Source organism: Odocoileus virginianus, unplaced genomic scaffold, assembly GCF_023699985.2.
Source record: "Odocoileus virginianus isolate 20LAN1187 ecotype Illinois unplaced genomic scaffold, Ovbor_1.2 Unplaced_Contig_53, whole genome shotgun sequence".
Classification (NCBI taxonomy): Eukaryota; Metazoa; Chordata; class Mammalia; order Artiodactyla; family Cervidae; genus Odocoileus; species Odocoileus virginianus.
The window spans coordinates 35,224-54,574 of NW_027224370.1; the positions used below are offsets into that span (position 1 = coordinate 35,224).

At 41.9% G+C, this 19,351-nt stretch overlaps 1 protein-coding gene across 2 annotated transcripts in view; it reads right to left on the reverse strand.

Annotated features, from left to right (window-relative positions):
* Window positions 1–1,714: 1,714 nt before the first annotated feature.
* SYTL4 (synaptotagmin like 4) overlaps window positions 1,715–19,351 on the reverse strand; it is a 72,112-nt gene continuing 54,475 nt past the window's right edge. For both annotated transcript variants that reach the window (XM_070464662.1, XM_070464663.1), the window contains exons 10-17: window positions 19,237–19,329; window positions 17,440–17,618; window positions 17,049–17,151; window positions 16,369–16,530; window positions 9,804–9,912; window positions 7,842–7,941; window positions 6,595–6,803; window positions 1,715–4,413 (exon numbers count right to left, since the gene is read on the reverse strand). In XM_070464662.1, the coding sequence (XP_070320763.1) occupies window positions 4,265–4,413; window positions 6,595–6,803; window positions 7,842–7,941; window positions 9,804–9,912; window positions 16,369–16,530; window positions 17,049–17,151; window positions 17,440–17,618; window positions 19,237–19,329 (1,104 nt within the window). In that variant the 3' untranslated portion in view covers window positions 1,715–4,264. The remainder of the gene's footprint in view (window positions 4,414–6,594; window positions 6,804–7,841; window positions 7,942–9,803; window positions 9,913–16,368; window positions 16,531–17,048; window positions 17,152–17,439; window positions 17,619–19,236; window positions 19,330–19,351) is intronic.

Genomic DNA, 19,351 nt, shown 5'->3' on the forward strand with positions numbered 1-19,351 from the left:
TCTTGAGAGTTCCTTGGACTGCAAGGAGATCCAACCAGTCCATCCTAAAGGAGATCAGTCCTGGGTGTTCATTGGAAGGACTGATGCTGAAGCTGAAACTCCAATACTTTGGCCACCTCATGTGAAGAGTTGTCTCACTGGAAAAGACCCTGATGCTGGGAGGGATTGGGGGCAGGAGGAGAAGGGGACGACAGAGGATGAGATGGCTGGATGGCATCACCGACTCGATGGGCATGAGTTTGAATAAACTCCGGGAGTTTGTGATGGACAGGGAGGACTGGCATGCTGCGATTCATAGGGTCGCAAAGAGTCTGACACAACTGAGCGACTGAACTGAACTGAATTGGATAGGTATATAACTTCCTTGTTAAAAACTAGCAAGGGGGCACTCTTTCTGTCCCCTTCTGATGTCTATGTCAGAAGCTTTCTCTGTCTCTTTTATACTTTAATAAAACTTTATTACACCATGGAATATTACTCAGCCATTAAAAAGAATTCATTTGAATCAGTTCTAATGAGATGGATGAAACTGGAGCCCATTATACAGAGCGAAGTAAGCCAGAAAGATAAAGACCATTACAGTATACTAACACATATATATGGAATTTAGAAAGATGATAACGATAACCCTATATGCAAAACAGAAAAAGAGACTCAGATGTATAGAACAGACTTGTGGACTCTGGGAGAAGGCGAGGGTGGGATGTTTCAAGAGAACAGCATTGAAACATGTATATTATCTAGGGTGAAACAGATCACCAGCCCAGGTTGGGTGCATGAGACAAGTGCTCGGGCCACAGGTGCACTGGGAAGACCCAGAGGGATCGGGTGGAGAGGGAGGTGGGAGGGGGGGACCGGGATGGGGAATACATGTAAATCCATGGCTAATTCATTTCAGTGTATGACAAAAACTACTGTAATGATGTAAAGTAATTAGCCTCCAACTAATAAAAATAAATGGAAAAGTAAAAAAAATAAAAAATAAATAATAAAAAACTTTATTACACAAAAATCTCTGAGCAATCAAGCCTTATCACTGGCCCCAGATCGAATTCCTCTCTTCCAGAGGCCAAAAATCATAGCGTTGTTCATGGCTCATAGCAGCAACCTTTCAATAAGGACTTGGAGAAATTAAGGAAATAACATATGCCTAGCAGAAAGCTTTGTACCCAAGAGGCATTCAATATATTTTCATGCCCTTTTGTATAAGAGATCAATAATCACTTGGGCTTTACCCGGAAACCAAGAGCATTATTTTTGAGATGGGTCACTAGGCATCTGGGTTATTTATCTCCCAAAACTAAATAGTGGAAGTAGGAGTAATAGAAAAGGCCCTCCCTCCTAAAGAAAGTAAAAGATCCAGAAAGAAACAGCAGAGGATGTCTTTCCTACCCTGTGTACTTTTCTCTCCTTCCTGAAGCTGCAGAGATGGGGTGGGGGAGTGGCTACAAATCTAAAGGAGGAGTTCTTTTGATACTTTAGAGAAAGACAAGCATTGGCACTTCTAAGGTGGGTTCTCATTCTCTCCTTATATACCAAACATACAGATCAATGCATCAGACCTCAGAGGAGGTATCAGGCAGTAATGCAGGGAGAGGGAAATTTTCTTTGAGTCAGCAAATGATGCTTAGGGAAGGGCATTTGTCACTTTGGTTCTTATCCTTCAAACCATATGAAAAGCAACAACAAAGTCAGGACATCAGAGACAAAAGTGTCTAGAGAACTAAGGAATGCAAACACTTGACAAGGAAGAAAGTTTTATTGAAGCGCACAGACATTTTGGGGGGGGGGGGTGGAGAACAAAGGAGCAAGTGACAGTCCAGGATCCCAAGTTATGCTTTGCAGTACAATATTAATCCACACCAATACTATTTTGTTCACTTCATACATACAACATAAACCACAGTATCCACCCTCAATCCCGCAGCCTCATAGGACAGGCAGCTGACAGCTGACTCTACTGAAAGGAACTTCTTCTCCGGTATAGACTCCCTTTACAGATGACTTTGGGAAGGTGCAATTGTGAGAATTAAAAGGTCAGTTTGGGACAGTGGGTTTCAGAAAATGAATCTTAGGTCAATAGACCCTTCTTAGGAAGGTTTCAACCCACCATACCCAGGTTATATCTAGGTCAACTTTGGGAAACAAGAGAAAATAGGAACGGAAACCACTTCAAGAAGGAGGTCAGAAAAGCTGTGTTCTCTGAACACACTCTCTTGGACACTAACAGTGCCCAGCCTAGAGAAAACACTGGACTGGTTTAGACAATAGCTGGCAATTCAGGCTGATACGACAGTTCAGTTCAGTTGATCAGTTGTGTCTGACTCTTTGCAACACCATGGACTGCAGCATGCCAGGCTTCCCTGTACATCACTAACTCCTGGAGCTTGCTCAAACTCATGTACATCAAGTCGGTGATGCCATCCAGCCATCTCATCTTCTGTCGTCCTCTTCTCCTCCTGCCTTCAAACTTTCCCAGCATCAGGGTCTTTTCCAATGAGTCTGTTCTTCGCATCAGGTGGCCAAAGTATTGGAACTTTAGCTTCAGCATCAGTCCTTCCAATGAATATTCAGGACTGATTTCCTTTAGGATGGACTGGTTGGATCTCCTCGCAGTCCAAGGGACTCTCAAGAGTCTCCTCCAACACCACAGTTCAAAAGCATCAATCCTTCAGTGCTCAGTTTTCTTTATAGTCCAACTCTCACATCCATACAAGACTACTGGAAAAGCCATAGCTTTGACTATATAGACCTTTGTCAGCAAAGTAATGTTTCTGCTTTTTAATATGCTGTCTAGGGTTGGTCATAACTTTTCTTCCAAAGAGCAAGCGTCTTTTAATTTCATGGCTGCAGTCACCATCTGCAGTGATTTTGGAGCCCTCAAAAATATAAAGTTTGTCACTGTTCCTATTGTTTTCCCATCTATTTGCCATGAAGTGATGGGGCCAGATGCCATGATCTTAGTTTTCTGAATGTTGAGTTTTAAGCCAACTTTTTCACTCTCCTCTTTCACTTTCATCAAGAGACTCTTTAGTTCTTCTTTGCTTTCTGCCATAAGGGTGGTGTCATCTGCATATCTGAGGTTATTGATATTTCTCCTGGCAATCTTGATTCCAGCTTGTGCTTCATCCAGCCCAGCATTTCTCATGATGTACTCTGCATATAAGTTAAATAAGCAGGGTGACAATATACAGCCTTGACGTACTCCTTTCCCAATTTGGAACCAGTCTGTTGTTCCATGTCCAGTTCTAACTGTTGCTTCTTGACTTGCATACAGATTTCTCAAGAGGCAGGTCAGGTTGGTCTGGTATTCCCATCTCTTTAAGAATTTCCCAGTTTTTTGTGATCCACACAGTCAAAGTGTGTAGACTGTAACACATGGCGGACACAAATGCTATGAAAGATGTGGTATGTGGGAGCGAAAATGTCTTTCCATTCATTATGAGCTTTCTAATGACTGCTATATCAATTTAAAATGCAAAGAATCAGCACGGGCTGAGAGATGCTCCATTGCTGGTCCTCTGGGACCACTGAGAAGCCTGTACTGGGCATGCCTGTGACCTAGTCCAAAGGCCATTATCAAATTAAAGTGCTCTTCTAAAGCGACTCTATTATAAGGGTCCTGCAGAGGTCTAGGGAAGGTGTTCAGAACTGGAAGCAACTTAGACATCTTCTTAGCATTTCCAGGAAAACTATTAGACCCAAGCAAGGTGGAAACTGCTCCAACAAGAGTTAAAAGCCAAGTTTCAGAAATGTGTCAAGGTAGAAATGGAGTGAAAAGCATAAAGTGGAGGAGAAAGAAGGGACCAAGTCACCTCTCTCCAATCTTATTCTGTCTTTAGTAAACCACCACTGCTTCCCAGAGCCTTGGCCTCAGACCAGGCACACCCTGAAACACCAGTACAAGTGCCAAAGGCAGCCAGGGCTTCCTACAGAAGGAGGAACCAGGATAGCAAGACAGGAGATTAAAAAGTTGTTTTAAAAGATAAATTAATTAAATCTCATAAAGATATAAGAATCATGGACTCTGGAAATATATAGTAGTTAATGCACAAATAAAAATATTTTTAAGAGACCCTTATTCTTGAGCCTCCTTTAAAAAGGGGAAGTCTACATCACTCTAGCATAATGAGATCTGTAGAAATACACATTTATACACACACACACATCACACACACATACAAATTATAAATCTTCGCCCTTGGTTTCTTTGCTTCCTCTGACTTGCCCTGGACAGGAATGGACCTGCAGAGAATGACAGGGCTCACAAGCCCAGCTTCTGCTTGGCCATTGAGGAACGGAGTTGCAGAGTCCCTTCGGCCCAAGACCCTGGGTACTGTCTCATCTTCTGCCACAGGCTCACTTCTTCCCCAGTCGAGTCCATCCAGTCCACCACTTCCCCATTACTGATCCCTGAGGAAAAACACCAGAGGAGGCTGAACAGAGATCCCACTCCTCAGCCCACCAGAGAAGATGGGTTATGCATTAAGGGCAACATCCCATAAAAGACAGTGTGCTATGAAGATGGGCTAATGGGGACAGTGTTCTGGGAACAGCTCCCTGTTGACTCTGCACTGCCATATTTCTCTGCTCCTGAGATTCCATCAAGAGACTTCAAGTTGATAAAACAGGGCTCCAAATGGCACACAGTAGCTCGAGACCTCTTATTCTAAGGCTATTACAGCTAGGGTCATTCTGTTACTGCCAAGTTGACTTATGGTGGAAAGGGAGAGGAGGGGAATGCAGGGAAGGGAGGAAGAAAGGAAGAAAGAGGGAGAGAGGAAGGAAGGAGGGGGGAAAGGAGACAGAGAGGGTGAGAGGGAGGCAGAAAGAAAGAGAGCTGAACACTTACTTTTATTTTCTAGCTGTAGACTCCAGGCTTGAAGTTTGGATTATATGGGGCCTCATTTCTATTCTCTTGTACATTCATTCATTCAGGAAACATTTATCAAGTGGCTACTGTGTACTAAGTACTCTTCCAGATTCTGGAGGTACAGTGTGAACAACACAGAAAATGTTTTGCCTTCAGGCAACTTGTGTTTGAATAGAGAAGATAGAAAATACAGAAGTAAACCAACAAGAGTGAGGCAAGCATCATAAAGCAAATAAACAGAGTGATTTGTAGTGCCTAGATCAGGGTCTCAGATGAAGTGGTCTTTGGGCCCCTCTGAGAAGGAGATATTTGAGTCAGGAGCTGAAGGACAGAAAGAAAGCAGCCCTTCCAGACAGATGGAACACTAATTGCAGAGGTTATAAAGTGGGGAGAAGCTTGGTATATTTGCAGAACAGAAAGCTAGTCACCATGTTTAGAGCACAGTGAGCAAGCAGTGTTACAGTACAGATAATAAATGAACAGAGGGTCCAGATCACACAGGGGCCTCTTGGCATGATGAGAACTTTGGGTTGTTTTCTAAGGACAGTAGGAGCCCCTGAAGGGTTTTAAGCAGGGGACTGACATGAACCAGCTTACATTTGTAAGAACATCATTCTAGATTCTTTGTGTTAAATACTTTGTATGAATTAACAATATACAAGTAATAGTCACAGCCACAGGAATGTAGACTGTAGAGACAGAAAAGAGTGTTCAAGACTAAGCCTTGAGAACCACCAATATTCCAAGTTTGGCTAGAGAATGAGGATGCCCCAAAGAAAAGTGTGGTGTCAACAGAAGCTAAGTTATTTCAAGAAAAAGAGAGTGATCAGCTATGTTAAATAGCATGAAAATTCTAGAATGACGAAAACAAAATTTTGACACAAGCTGTTGCTCAGTAGAGTGGTGGGACAGAAGTGGGATCACAGTAGACTGAAGACTAAAGGAGACATGAGGACATGGGGACGACTCTTTTTCAGAGTTTAGAGGGGGGACATGGACTCAAGAGAAGGTTTGTTTCTGTTTAAGACTAGAAATACCAGAGCATATCGACTTTCACCTCCAATAGAGATGTAGAGAGAATAAAACTGATCAGACAGGAGAGACAGGAGATTCCAGAAGAAAGTTCATTGATAAGGTGAGGGTGTTGTGATCTAGAACACTTGGGCAGAGCTTGGCCTTTGCTAGAAGGACCCCTTCTTTTATATAACAGGATGGAAGGTGGAAATCAGAGGTAAAGATACAGGGACATTTGGGGATGTTTTTGGTGGGAAGCTGATGGCATTCCTGGGCATTCGGAGTACCATTTATCTGTACACCTGACAGTGCATGAGCTTGGCCTGCCTCCAGCCCTGCACATAGTAGGCACTCAGTAAATCCTGTCTGGATGTTCACTGAAAGGAAAGAAGACAACTCTTGACATAGAGGAGCTATGCAGCGAAAGTGGCTCAGTCATGTCCGACTCTGTGACCCCATGGACTGTAGCCCACCAGGCTCCTCTGTCCATGAGGATTCTCCAGGCAAGAATACTGGAGTGGGTTGCCATGCCCTCCTCCAGGGGATCTTCCCGACCTGGGAATTGAACTCATGTCTCCTGCATTATGGGCAGATTCTTTACTATCTGAGCCACCAGGGAAGCCCATGCAGGGAGAGGGATGGGTCTATTCAGATTGAAATATATAAGAGTCCCTGAAGACAGTGAGGGTGAGGGGAGAAGCTCTCACCTGTGCCGACACTCAGCCTGACCCCACCCAGGAAGTCATTGCTGGCCAGGGGCTCCCGGTCCCACACAGTCAGTTCCAGGCACATGTGTTGGAGATCTTCCAGCCTCACACCATTGTAGACAAATGTATGGTTATAGTGGGGATTCAGGGTCTTCTTCACCACAGGAGTTTTACGCTTACTGGCCTTGTTCCTCATGGGAAGGAGGTATCTGGCAGACAGTGTGGAGAGTCAACAAGCTACTCAAAGCTGGCAATATCTCTCTAGATTCCCCTTTCCTCTCCCACAGGCCTAGCCCAGGAAGGTGAGTCAAAACTCAGATCCAAGAACACATATTCCCTCCTTTGAATCTGAGGAAGCACAGTTCCTACCACCTCCACTAGATCATTCACCTGATTCAATGCCTTTAACCTGGAGAGAAAATTAACACAATGTTATTAGGGAGCTTTTGTCTATACTCCACCAAAAATGGGTTTTGAATATCTGGTTCCACCTCAACTTGGCAAAGTCCTCGTTAGTTAAAAAAAAAACAACAAAACAAAACAGTAATAAGCACTTCTTGTTGTTCAGTTGCCAAGTCATGTCCGCCTCTGTGACCCCGTGGACTGCAGCATGACAGGAGCATGACAGGCTTCCCTGTCCTTCACTATCTCCCAGAGTTCACTCAAATTCATGTCCATTGAATCGGTGATGCTATCTAACCATCTCATCCTCTATCACCCTCTTCTCCTGCCTTCAATCTTTCCCAGCATCAGGGTCTTTTCCAATGAGCTGGCTGTTCACATCAGGTGGCCAAAGTATTGGCATTGTAATAAACATAGGCATTGCCAAACATGATTTCAAATTTGCTAGAGAACTGAAGTCCGTGGGGGTGAACTTAACTTGGGGAAAGCTGGCATTGCTTAAATACTGCAGGTAACAAAGTCCTGAGTCCCCATCTTGACAGTCAAGGAATGCATATTTTTATTCAGGATTAAGAGCACAAATCTATAACAAAGGAAAGGTCGGATCTAACTGTCCACCACTCTCCTTTTTGGAAATCAGCACTGCAGCCCAGTCCAAACTGAGCTCTGATCAGTGCCAACACAGTACTGGAGGCTGGGCCATTACCCAATTTCAAGAACAAAGTTGGCTGCTGGAGGTGGCAGGACACACAGGGATAATATCCACAGAGAAAGGTTTAGCTGGATTCCTCTCTGAGCTCTCATGTCCTGAAACCAGTTAATTTGGTGCTGGTCCATGGACTCACCCCTTTACAAAGCTGTCTGAAGTCCCTCCTAATTTGGCAGCTGTCAGGTTCTTGGCTTCTTTGATCCACACCTGGAGTTCTCCCCCTTCCCCACCTTTACCTGGAAGGGATATCAGTCAAAGCAAATGAGTTCTGACACCGTCACATTTCTCTCGAGCTTTATCTACATAGCACTTTCTCTCCTGGTTCCTGAAGACAGCCAGCTCCGTGAAAAGTGGACCACACCTGCCTTGTATTCACAGTACCCAGCACAGTGCCTGACAGTGAGCAACAGGCACTCAAGTCATAACAAAAATAGCAACAAAGACTTACTGAAAACTAGCTATTTGCCATATTCTACATTAAGCATTTATTCCTCAAAACAATTATATGAGATATAGACTATCGTCCTCATTTTACATGTGAGAAGATTGAGGCATAAAGAAATAAGGTTGCCTGATATTTGTTGAATGATTGAAAAAAGGGAACTCCTCCACTTCTGTTCCGAATCCCATTCCCATGGCAACAAGACTCATCAGGCATCATCAATTTCAACCCCCAGCTCGCATTTTAATATCTTGTTCTCTACTGGTTCCATTCCTTTCAGTCTAAATAGATGCTAATCTCACTTATGCTTTTAAAAAGTTCTTTTGAAAGAATATTTCCCTTCATCCTATCTCCTTTTCAAGCTCTCCTCTGTTGTGCTCTTTTCTCTCACCATCAATTTTCCTAGAAAACAGAGTCCACATGCATCACTTCTACTTCTTTGCCTCATTCACTCAGCCTAGTTTCTAGTGAAATCTGGCTTCTGCTTCCACTGAGATCCACTGAAAATGTAATCTAACGCCAATGAGTTGTGTCTTCTCATTGGGCCTGACAGGCCAGTGGTATTTCAATACTGTTGACAACCCTTGCTCCCTTCTTCAAGCTCTCTCCCAGCATGGCTCTCTTCTGATAAGACTCTACCTCGCTGGCTTCTCTTCCCCCTCTTCATACTTTAAACTGTTCCCCACGGTTCTCTCCTTGCCTCTCTTCTCTAGTCATCCTGCACAGCCTCCTTGGAAATCTCATTGATTTCCCCAAATACTATAGATTAGACCTTACTGCAAGTAACTTTTTAAGAAATTTTTCTTAAAATTTCTTGATTTTCTTGTGTTGCCAAAGCATCAAGTTCAGCTTCTTACCATTACGCCCATGGCCCTTTATAGCCAGGCTCCAACCCCATCAACAATTCCATCTCCACTCCCACATCTATATACCAGAACTCCAGCCCCACTTAACTAAGAAGTTAACTGCCTCACAGTCACACACCACCTCACATTTACCATGCTTTTTTCCAACCTTTGCACCTGCTAGCTCCTCTTCTTAGAAAGTGCTCTTCTCACCCCATCCTCTTCCTTTTCTGCCTGGTAAAGTCTTAAGTAAAATACCATCATTACTTCCTCTTTAAAACTCTCCAAAATACAACCAGACAGAATTCATCACTCCTGTATCTATGTTCTTTGAGCAGATAACTGTCATTCTTTCTAAAATAAGCTGTTCAAGGGAGGGCAAAAATCATGTCTTATTCACCTGTAGGTGAATAAGTCACTAGTACAGTGCCTGGTGTGTTGACTTACTCTTCCTCAGCCTTCAACTTCCTGTCCCTTATACTTATACACCACCCTTTCCAACCACCTTCTCTCAGTCCTGAAGTTTCTGTCCTGTTCTGACTTCTAAGTAGCCTTGCAGAGCTGGACCAAGACCAAGTTAGTTTAATGGCATCAAAAAAAAAAAAACAAAAAAAAAATAATTTCAACTTGAAGGCATTCCCTTCTGGTTGAAAAACAGGAACGGCTACTACAGAAATCTCCCTTAGAAGACAATCCAGCGTGAATCATAATCTGGTCTCTCCAATAGTGCTAGCCACTAGCCAGCACCAACCTTGCACAGATCAAGTGCAGAAAACTAAGAGTTAAATCCAAGGCCCCAAATAAAACTTACTCTTTTTCCGGTCACTTCCAATGGGGAGTTTGGAGGCCGGGATATATTTCAATGAAACCACCAACTCGCCTTTGTGTGTTGGCAAGCTAGTCGAGGACTCAGCACTGATCTGAAACACAGGGAAAACCAACAGGTCAGGCTGGGCTATTCAGAATGTTGAGACCTCTCACTGAGGCAATTCTAAAATTACCTGCAAGAAGAGCTTCACAGCATAAAAGTATCCTCCTCCTTATGAATACCATCCAGAATCCCTAGGCCATGGCAGCCACAGGATTCTAGGCAGTTTCTTCAGAAGGAGCTGCAGAAGAACTAACAAAGAGTCTTCTGTGATGCTGACTGTTTTGCTACTCTGGGGATACTGTTACTAGATTCCAAATACCCTTAAAGGTCTTCAAGCAAGGCTGCCATACAAACTGACAGGGGACTGACACCATGATGAAGAATCTTGCTACCAACATTGTTAGTGATAGCCCCAAAGTGGAAACAATCTAAATGTCAATCAATGTAGGAAAGGTTAAATGAGTGATTTTAATGCCCTCATATGGCATATGGCATGTGATCCTCAAAAAGAATGCAGTGAATCTCTACATGCTAACAGGGAAAGATATCTAAGATGTACTGTTAAGTCAACAAAGCAAGATGCAGAAAAAGTATCCCACTTATATTAAAACATATTCTTACTTGTATATGTGAATATATATATGTTAATAATGATTATTATCATTATCACTCATACAGTACTTACTATATCTGCCAGGTACTGTTATAGTATTTTAAGTATATCATTTTGTTTAATCCTCAAGATACTCCCTATGACATGAGTACAATTACCCCCACTTTACAGATTATGGAACAGAAGAACAGAGAAGTTAAGTAACTTGCCCAAGGTCACATAGTAATTGGCAGAGCCAGGATTCAAATTCAGACAGACTCCATTCAGACAGACTCCAATTCAGAATCCATGCTTTTAACCACCATGCTACACTGCATAGAAAAACCCAGAAAGATACAGACGAACTTAACACTTGTATCTTCTAAAGAGGGGAGTAGAATGGGAAAGGAAAAATGGCTTTCACTTTTTACTCTCTCTATATCTATAGTGTTTTTAATGAGAATGGCAAGTATCACTTGTATGATTTTCAAAGATCAGAAGTCTATTTTTAAAAGAGAGCTTGCAGATATTTGAGGGCTTGGTGAAACTCTGTTACTAGGATTTGAATATGCCACAATTTTAATTTTATGTTACTTTTGGTTAATGACTCTACCACTAGAATCTAAATGCCAGGAAGACAGGAATCAAGTGTTTTTATCATTGTTCATCCTAGCATGCCAGACACTTAGCAATGTACCTGGCATATATAGGTGCTCTACAAGTATTTCCTGAGAGAATGCAAGAGGGAATGAGTGGGTATCAGGGATGAGCAGCAAGTGGCCATGAGCAGCAGGATGGTTTCACTCTGCTGGCTCTCTTGCCATGGCTGTGTTCCTTATACCTTAGAATCCAGAGCATGAGCTGGTGCAGATCAGAGGTGCTCTTTCACTGCCTGTGTTCATGGGGGCTCCTCTAACATAGAGCCTCAGCTCTGAGTATAGCAATACAAGGAAGGCATAATCCCTCCCCATCAATCTGGAAAAATGTACCGTATACCAAGAATGCACGGCAGTGTAATGGATGAAAGAGACATAGAAGGATAGGGAGGTGGATGCCAGGAAGAGAAAACTGAATGGAAGCAAATGGATCACTAGGGCAAGAAAACAAAAAAAGAAAAATCAGAGACAATAAATGGAGAATGTTTTCAGTTAAAATAAATATGCAATACTAGAGTGGTCTTTTTGTTGTTTATAAAATATCTATATAATTTGTTAGTCTCTAGATTGTGGGCTTCACTGGACTCTTAAAAATTAGGGTTTAACCTTAGCTGGAAATTGGCATAATTGGCATATTTGTTTCAAGAGCATATTTTCATTCTGGCTCAAAATAATTTCAAAGAGCAAACAGTTCCATTTCAGTGCAGGTTTTTCTTTTGATGGAAGGCATTCTTTGTTGGCAGTAGTTCATGATGGTTTACAATGACATTTCCATTATAATTGTATCAACTGTAGGCCCTTGAGAGAATGACTTATATGCGAAATGCTTAAGAAATTCTAAATTTCTAATAATATGCTATATTTTTATTATAATGGCTTTCCTATTTTTATTAGTACTTAAAGGGAGATTTTTAATGTTGTTACTATATTTTTGGAGGGCAGTAGCTTCAAAATAACAAATGTTCATTTCTTTGACTCAGCAATTCCACCACCAGAAATTTCTCCTACAGTTATACTCACAAAAGAAGGACTAGATATAGCATACCATAGTTTTAACAGAGAAAAAAGAGGCAAAAAAATTAAATGCCCATCAGTGGGGGAACTGAAAATATAATACAGGTCCATGAAGAATGTGTTATGTGTGCTTAGTCATTCAGTTGTCTCTGACTCTTTAAAATCCCATGGACTGTAGCCCACCAGACTCTCTGTTCCTGCGATTCTCCAGGCAAGAATACTGGAGTAGGCAGCCATTCCCTTCTCCAGGGGATCTTCTGGACCCAGGGATTGAACCCAGGTCTCCTGCACTGCAGGCACATTCTTTACCATCTGAGTCACCAAGGAAGCCCACATGAAGAATACTATCCAGCAATTAAAATGAGATAAACCTGTAGTGATGGCATAAAAAATGTCCATGATAAATGACAAAGTGTTAAATGAAAAAAATCAAGATATATATACACACAATGAGAAGAGCTCATTTGTGTAAAAAGGAAAAAATGTAAATCCATATTTATATATCTGTCCTGCTTAATACAAAATTTATATAAAGATATTCAAGCAGTCGATAAAACTGCTAACCTACTTTTCTTTTTATATACTTCTATATTGTTTTATGCAATCTCAAAAACAACAGAATGATCTCTGTTCGTTTCCAAGGCAAACCATTCAATATCACAGTAATCCAAGTCTATGCCCTGACCAGTAACACTGAAGAAGCTGAAGTTGAACAGTTCTGTGAAGACCTACAAGACCTTCTAGAACTAACACCCAAAAAGATGTCCTTTTCATTATAGGGGACTGGAATGCAAAAGTAGGAAGTCAAGAAACACCTGGAGTAACAGGCAAATTTGGCCTTGGAGTACAGAATGAAGCAGGGCAAAGGCTAATAGAGTTCTGCCAAGAGAACGCACTGGTCATAGCAAACACCCTCTTCCAACAACACAAGAGAAGACTCTACACATGGACATCACCAGATGGTCAACACCAAAATCAGATTGATTATATTCTTTGCAGCCAAAGATGGAGAAGCTCTATACAGTCAGCAAAAACAAGACCGGGAGCTGACTGTGGCTCAGATCATGAACTCCTTATTGCCAAATTCAGACTGAAATTGAAGAAAGTGGAGAAAACCACTAGACCATTCAGGTATGACCTAAATCAAATCCCGTATGACTATACAGTGGAAGTGAGAAATAGATTTAAGGGACTAGATCTGATAGAGTGCCTGATGAACTACAGACGGAGGTTCGTGACATTGTACAGGAGATAGGGATCAAGACCATCCCCATGGGAAAAAAATGCAAAAAAGCAAAATGGCTGTCTGAGGAGGCCTTACAAATAGCTGTGAAAAGAAGGGAAGTGAAAAGCAAAGGAGAAAAGGAAAGATACACCCATTTGAATGCAGAGTTCCAAAGAATAGCAAGGAGAGATAAGAAAGACTTCCTCAGTGATCAATGCAAAGAAATAGAGGAAAACAACAGAATGGGAAAGACTAGCAATCTCTTCAAGAAAAAGAGATACCATGGGAACATTTCATGCAAAGATGGGCTCAATAAAGGACAGAAATGGTAGGGACCTAACAGAAGCAGAAGATATTAAGAAGAGGTGGCAAGAATACACAGAACTGTACAAAAAAGATCTTCATGACCCAGATAATCACGATGGTGTGATCACTCACCTAGAGCCAGACATCCTGGAATGTGAAGTCAAGTGGGCCTTAGGAAGCATCACTATGAACAAAGCTAGTGGAGGTGATGAAATTCCAGTTGAGCTATTTCAAATCCTGAAAGATGATGCTGTGAAAGTGCTGCACTCAATATGCCAGCAAATTTGGAAAACTCAGCAGTGGCCACAAGACTGGAAAAGGTCCGTTTTCATTCCAATCCCTAAGAAAGGCAATCCCAAAGAATGCTCAAACTACTGCACAATTGCACTCATCTCACACGCTAGTAAAGTAATGCTTAAAATTCTCCAAGCCAGGCTTCAGCAATACGTGAACCATGAACTTCCAGATGTTCAAGCTGGATTTAGAAAAGGCAGAGGAACCAGAGATCAAATTGCCAACATCTGCTGGATCATCAAAAAAGCAAGAGAGTTCCAGGAAAACATCTACTTCTGCTTTATTGACTATGCCAAAGCCTTTGACTGTGGGATCACAATAAACTGTGGAAAATTCTGAAGGAGATGGGCATACCAGACCACCTGACCTGCCTCTTGAGAAATCTGTATGCAGGTCAGGAAGCAACAGTTAGAACTGGACATGGAATAACAGACTGGTTCCAAATAGGAAAAGGAGTACATCAAGGCTGTATATTGTCACCCTACTTATTTAACTTATATGCAGAGTACATCATGAGAAACGCTGGGCTGGAGGAAGCACAAGCTGGAATCAAGATTGCTGGGAGAAATATCAGTAACCTCAGATATGCAGATGACACCACCCTTATGGCAGAAAGTGAAGAACTAAAGAGCCTCTTGATGAAAGTGAAAGAGGAGAGTGAAAAAGTTGGCTTAAAGCTCAACATTCAGAAAACTAAGATCATGGCATTTGTCCCATCACTTCATGGCAGATAGATGGGAAACAGTGGAAACAGTGGCTGACTTTATTTTGGGGGCTCCAAAATCACTGCAGATGGTGACTGCAGCAATGAAATAAAAAGATGCTTATTTCTTGGAAGGAAAGTTATGAGCAAATTAGACAGCGTATTAAAATGGAGAAACATTACTTTGTCAACAAAGGTCCGTCTAGTTAGGGCTATGGTTTTTCCAGTGGTTATGTATGGATGTGAGAGTTGGGCTATAAAGAAAGCTGAGCGCTGAAGAATTGATGCTTTTGAACTGTGGTGTTGGAGAAGACTCTTGAGAGTCCCTTGGACTGCAAGGAGATCCAACCAGTCCATCCTAAAGGAGATCAGTCCTGGGTGTTCATTGGAGGGACTGATGTTGAAGCTGAAACTCCAGTACTTTGGCCACCTGATGCGAAGAGCTGACTCATTGGAAAAGACCCTGATGCTGGGAAAGATTGAGGGCAGGAGGAGAATGGGACAACAGAGGATAAGACAGTTGAATGGCATCACTGACTCAATGGACATGGGTTTGGGTGGACTCCGGGAGTTGGTGATGGACAGGGAGGCCTGGCATGCTGTGGTTCATGGGGTCGCAAAGAGTCGGACACAACTGAGTGACTGAACTGAACTGAACTGATATTGTTTTAATTTTGAACCATGTACACATAAATCCTTTTATTCTTAATGTTCTTTATAAGCAATATATGTGTAGACATGGTAAAAATTTCAAATGTTATAAAAGGGCATATAGAAAAAACTAAGTCCTCCCACCTCGGTTTCTCTTTTTAGAAGTAGTCACTATTACGACTTCTATGTCTATCTTTCCCGTTATTCTATCTACCATGAACTATTTTTAGCATTGAAAATTGTAATTTTAAAAAGTTTTACAGAAGAACCTTGCCACTGAAAAGTTCTGATAATCAAGAATCAAGAATTCCTAACTCTGTTTTAGCAATTTCGTCTTAAGCAGAATGACAGTAACCTACTATCTTTTATGTGCCAGGCACTGATTGGTACTCTGTATACGATCCTGCAGAAGAGAATATTATTATCATTTCCACTTTATAGATGAAGAAACTAAGGCCCACTGAAGTTAGGTGACTTACCTAACTTAGTTTTTAAGTTAGGTAATTTCCTTAGCTGTCAAATCACAGTGGCTGGATTCAAATCCAGGTCCACACTCAGATCCCAGGTAATATTACACACTCTGCTACACTCTGCCCTGGGATTCCATCTCCATAGTAATACTTTCCCTGGCTTGTATGACAAAGAGCATGGGAAGTGGTGCTCCATGAATTGGTTTACTTCCTATTTCTGTAGTGAAAAGGGTAGTTTGGAAAACCAGCACAGACTAGGATACATCCAAAAGGTTAGCTTGGAGAAAAGGCACAAGTCAGGATGTTAGGATACACCCAGACTCTGGAAGGTTAGGAGGCAAAGCTTGACACACATATATATGAAAGACTTCAAAGGGGAACCACGGCTTCATCGTTCACCTGGCTTGTTAACAGAAGAGATTACTGACACTTGCCATCCCAGAGCATCTGAAATTACTGTTAAACTAGGAAACCCCAGCAGGGGGCGCGAGAACTCCACAGACTACATTCAAACTGTTCCTGAAGAAGTCACTGCAGACAATTCTACCTCAGATGCAAATGCAAACTCTGTAGGGAGTTGTTCAAGGAGACTACCTTTCCATGTAAAGGGAGACAATGATCTAGTTTCTTATCAAGCTTCCAGGAATCCATCTGGACCTCTGCCTCTCCAAGAAAAGTGTTTCTGCCAAAACGACCGTGATGCCACACTGAGAACTGCAAAGTCCTCTGGGCCAGGAGAGATTCTGGGATTTCATACTGTGAAAGGAAAGGAGACACCCAAGATGATTAGTTCACAGTACTTCCTCAGAAAAAGATTATTACAAAATCTGAGCAAGCATACTCAAAGTCCATAGTCCTGATCAAATCACTTGTCCCTAAGCACTTTGAGTTTCATCCCTCAAAGCCTTCACTTATCCCATTTCACAAAAACCTATCATTATTCCACAGGAAGACCTGGGATATAAATTTTTCCTTCAGTGGGTGGAAGAACACTGCAATATGCAAAAGAACTTCCAGGGAGACTCCTGATCACAAATGACCCCTTAAAATGAGATTTGTGACCACGTGGCCCTCCAACTTCGCCAGAATCCAAGAATATCAAATCAGCTTTGTTTGCTGAGAGGTCAGGATGTGAACAAATGCCCACAGTGTATCCTCAAACACAAACATGGCCGCTGAAAACCATGTTGACCGCCATATAGTAGAGGAATTGCTACAGCTCAGCACACAAGACAGAACAAGTTCTCCTATCTTCTCAGACTCTAGATACTTACTCTGAGGATCTCATCATATAACGGATTAATAGTGTCCTGCTTGATGCTGGTTTTTCTTTTTCCTTGGCGGGATTTGTCTGGCAGAAGATAAGCCTTCACATATCTAGAAGCCAAGGAGAATACTGAGTCATTGGCTGTCTTTTTGGAAACCTGCTTCTCACTTACCTGCCCTCCATACACATATGCCATGATGAAATGAAAATATCATACCCTCTTATACATACCGTTCTTGGATTTTCCCAATCCTGGCCCCTTTCCCACATCTCCCCTAACCACTCTCAATCACACCTCCCTGTCTGCCCAGGAAGTAAGAGCTTTGGTTCAAGGGTGCCCAAAGAGATGTTGGGGTCTGATCATCTCCAAGCACTGTGCAGGATCCAGAAACACTCACGGGTTTGAGCGCTTCTTGGCTTCATCAGCATAGGCCAACTGTTGGCACTCTTTCACATGAATGACCAGAGCCTGTGTTTGCTGTTCGTACTTCAGAGAAAAGGCAATCTTTCCAGTCACAAAGATGTTCCCGAAATCACCAGCTTCACTATAGATGCTCATCATGCTGCCAATCGTACTCTGAAGATAAAAGCACCCACATAACAGGTGGTAACTAGACTTATCATGGTGAGCATTTTTAAATTTACAGAAATCACTATGTTGTGTAACAGGAACTAACATAGTGTTATAGGTCAATTATACTTCAAACACAAACAAAACTCATAGAAAAAGATAGCAGATTTGTTGTTATAAGAGGCAAGGGGTCAGGGGAGGGGGAATTATATGAAAGTAGTCAAAAGGTACAAACTTCCAGTTATAAGATAAATAAGTACTAGGGATATAATGTACAACATGATAAACACACACACACATATATAATTAACACTGCTGTGTGTTATATATATTTAAGTGATTAAGTGAGCAAATACTAAGAGTTCTCATCACAAGGAAAAAACTCTATTTCTTTAATTTTGTATCTATATAAGATGATGGATGTTCCTAAACTTATTGTGGTAACCATTTCACGATGTATGTAAGTCAAATCATTATGCAGTAAACCTTATACAGTGCTGTATGTCAGTTATATCTCAATAAAACTGGAAGAAATAAACAAGATAAAGCACCTATAAACATCTGGTGAAGGCACACTCTCCCTGCCACATTGCTCACATTTTCACTCATGAGAAAGTCATAGTCACTAAACAAAACAAAAGCCCCTGCAACTAACCAGTACTGCCAATGGTCTTATACCCAGAATGTAAGAGACAGCTAAGAGCACACTCACAACTGCTTACAACTGCTCAGGTTTATCAATCAGCTCACCTAGGCTCTGAGCTGCTCTTGTTATTCTCTTTTTATACATTTTTATTGTTAATTTTCAACTGCCCCAGAAGGTGGGCAAGGAGTAAAGGTAGCGAGTCTGATTTTGGTGTATATTATGTATGTTACAATGTTGATTTGAAGGGATCAGTTACCAATTAAAACAAGGGGCTTTAATTATCTGTGGGTTTCTTTTATCCACCTTATCCCTCTCAAGGCCTATAGAGAAAAGTGATTGTGTCGGATTTGGGGGGAAAACCCCACCAGAGGTGAAAAGCCACATTCCTCTCAGCTAATAATCAACTCTGCAAGCCTACCGTTCTCTTCCTGTGTGAGTGTGATCATCTAATCACCCTGCTTTCTGACTCTGTTTCCCCTAAACATCAATCTTCATACTTAATGGCAGAACTAGGCCCTAATTCTTAAATGTCCTTTTAACTTTATCATTCTGATTGGTATAGTTTTCCCTTAATCATATCCTGATGCCAGTTAACCCTGCCAAGACCCTTCTCATGGCATTCACTGCCCTTGAATGTGAGACTTGGGGTGTGCTCTGATGAGGACACCTGATCTTTCTCACTTTGTGGCTTGGGTACCTTTTTAGGGTAGAAGTTATGGGTTACTGTTCACAAAGCTGTGATGAACATCTCTAGCCCTAACTACATGAAATGAGAATTTCCAGGGCAGAGACAGAAAGTCACCTAACTGTGCACTAAGCAACTATGGTCTAACTTGAGAAAAGGAACAAACAAATGCATCTCACTTACCTAGAAAGAATAACCAGAACTTCCCCACATCCTGACTCTGCTCTAGGGAAGTACTTCCATCTTTCCTGGTACTCCAACATGTCCACTGCCACAGAACTAACAGAACTTACCATGGAGGAACCACTTCTCATGCTGCTTCTGGCTAGCTTCTGATGATGCAACTTCACCAGGTGGTCAATATCTTCTTCTTCTTCTTCCTCTTCCTGGAATGATAAATATAGATCA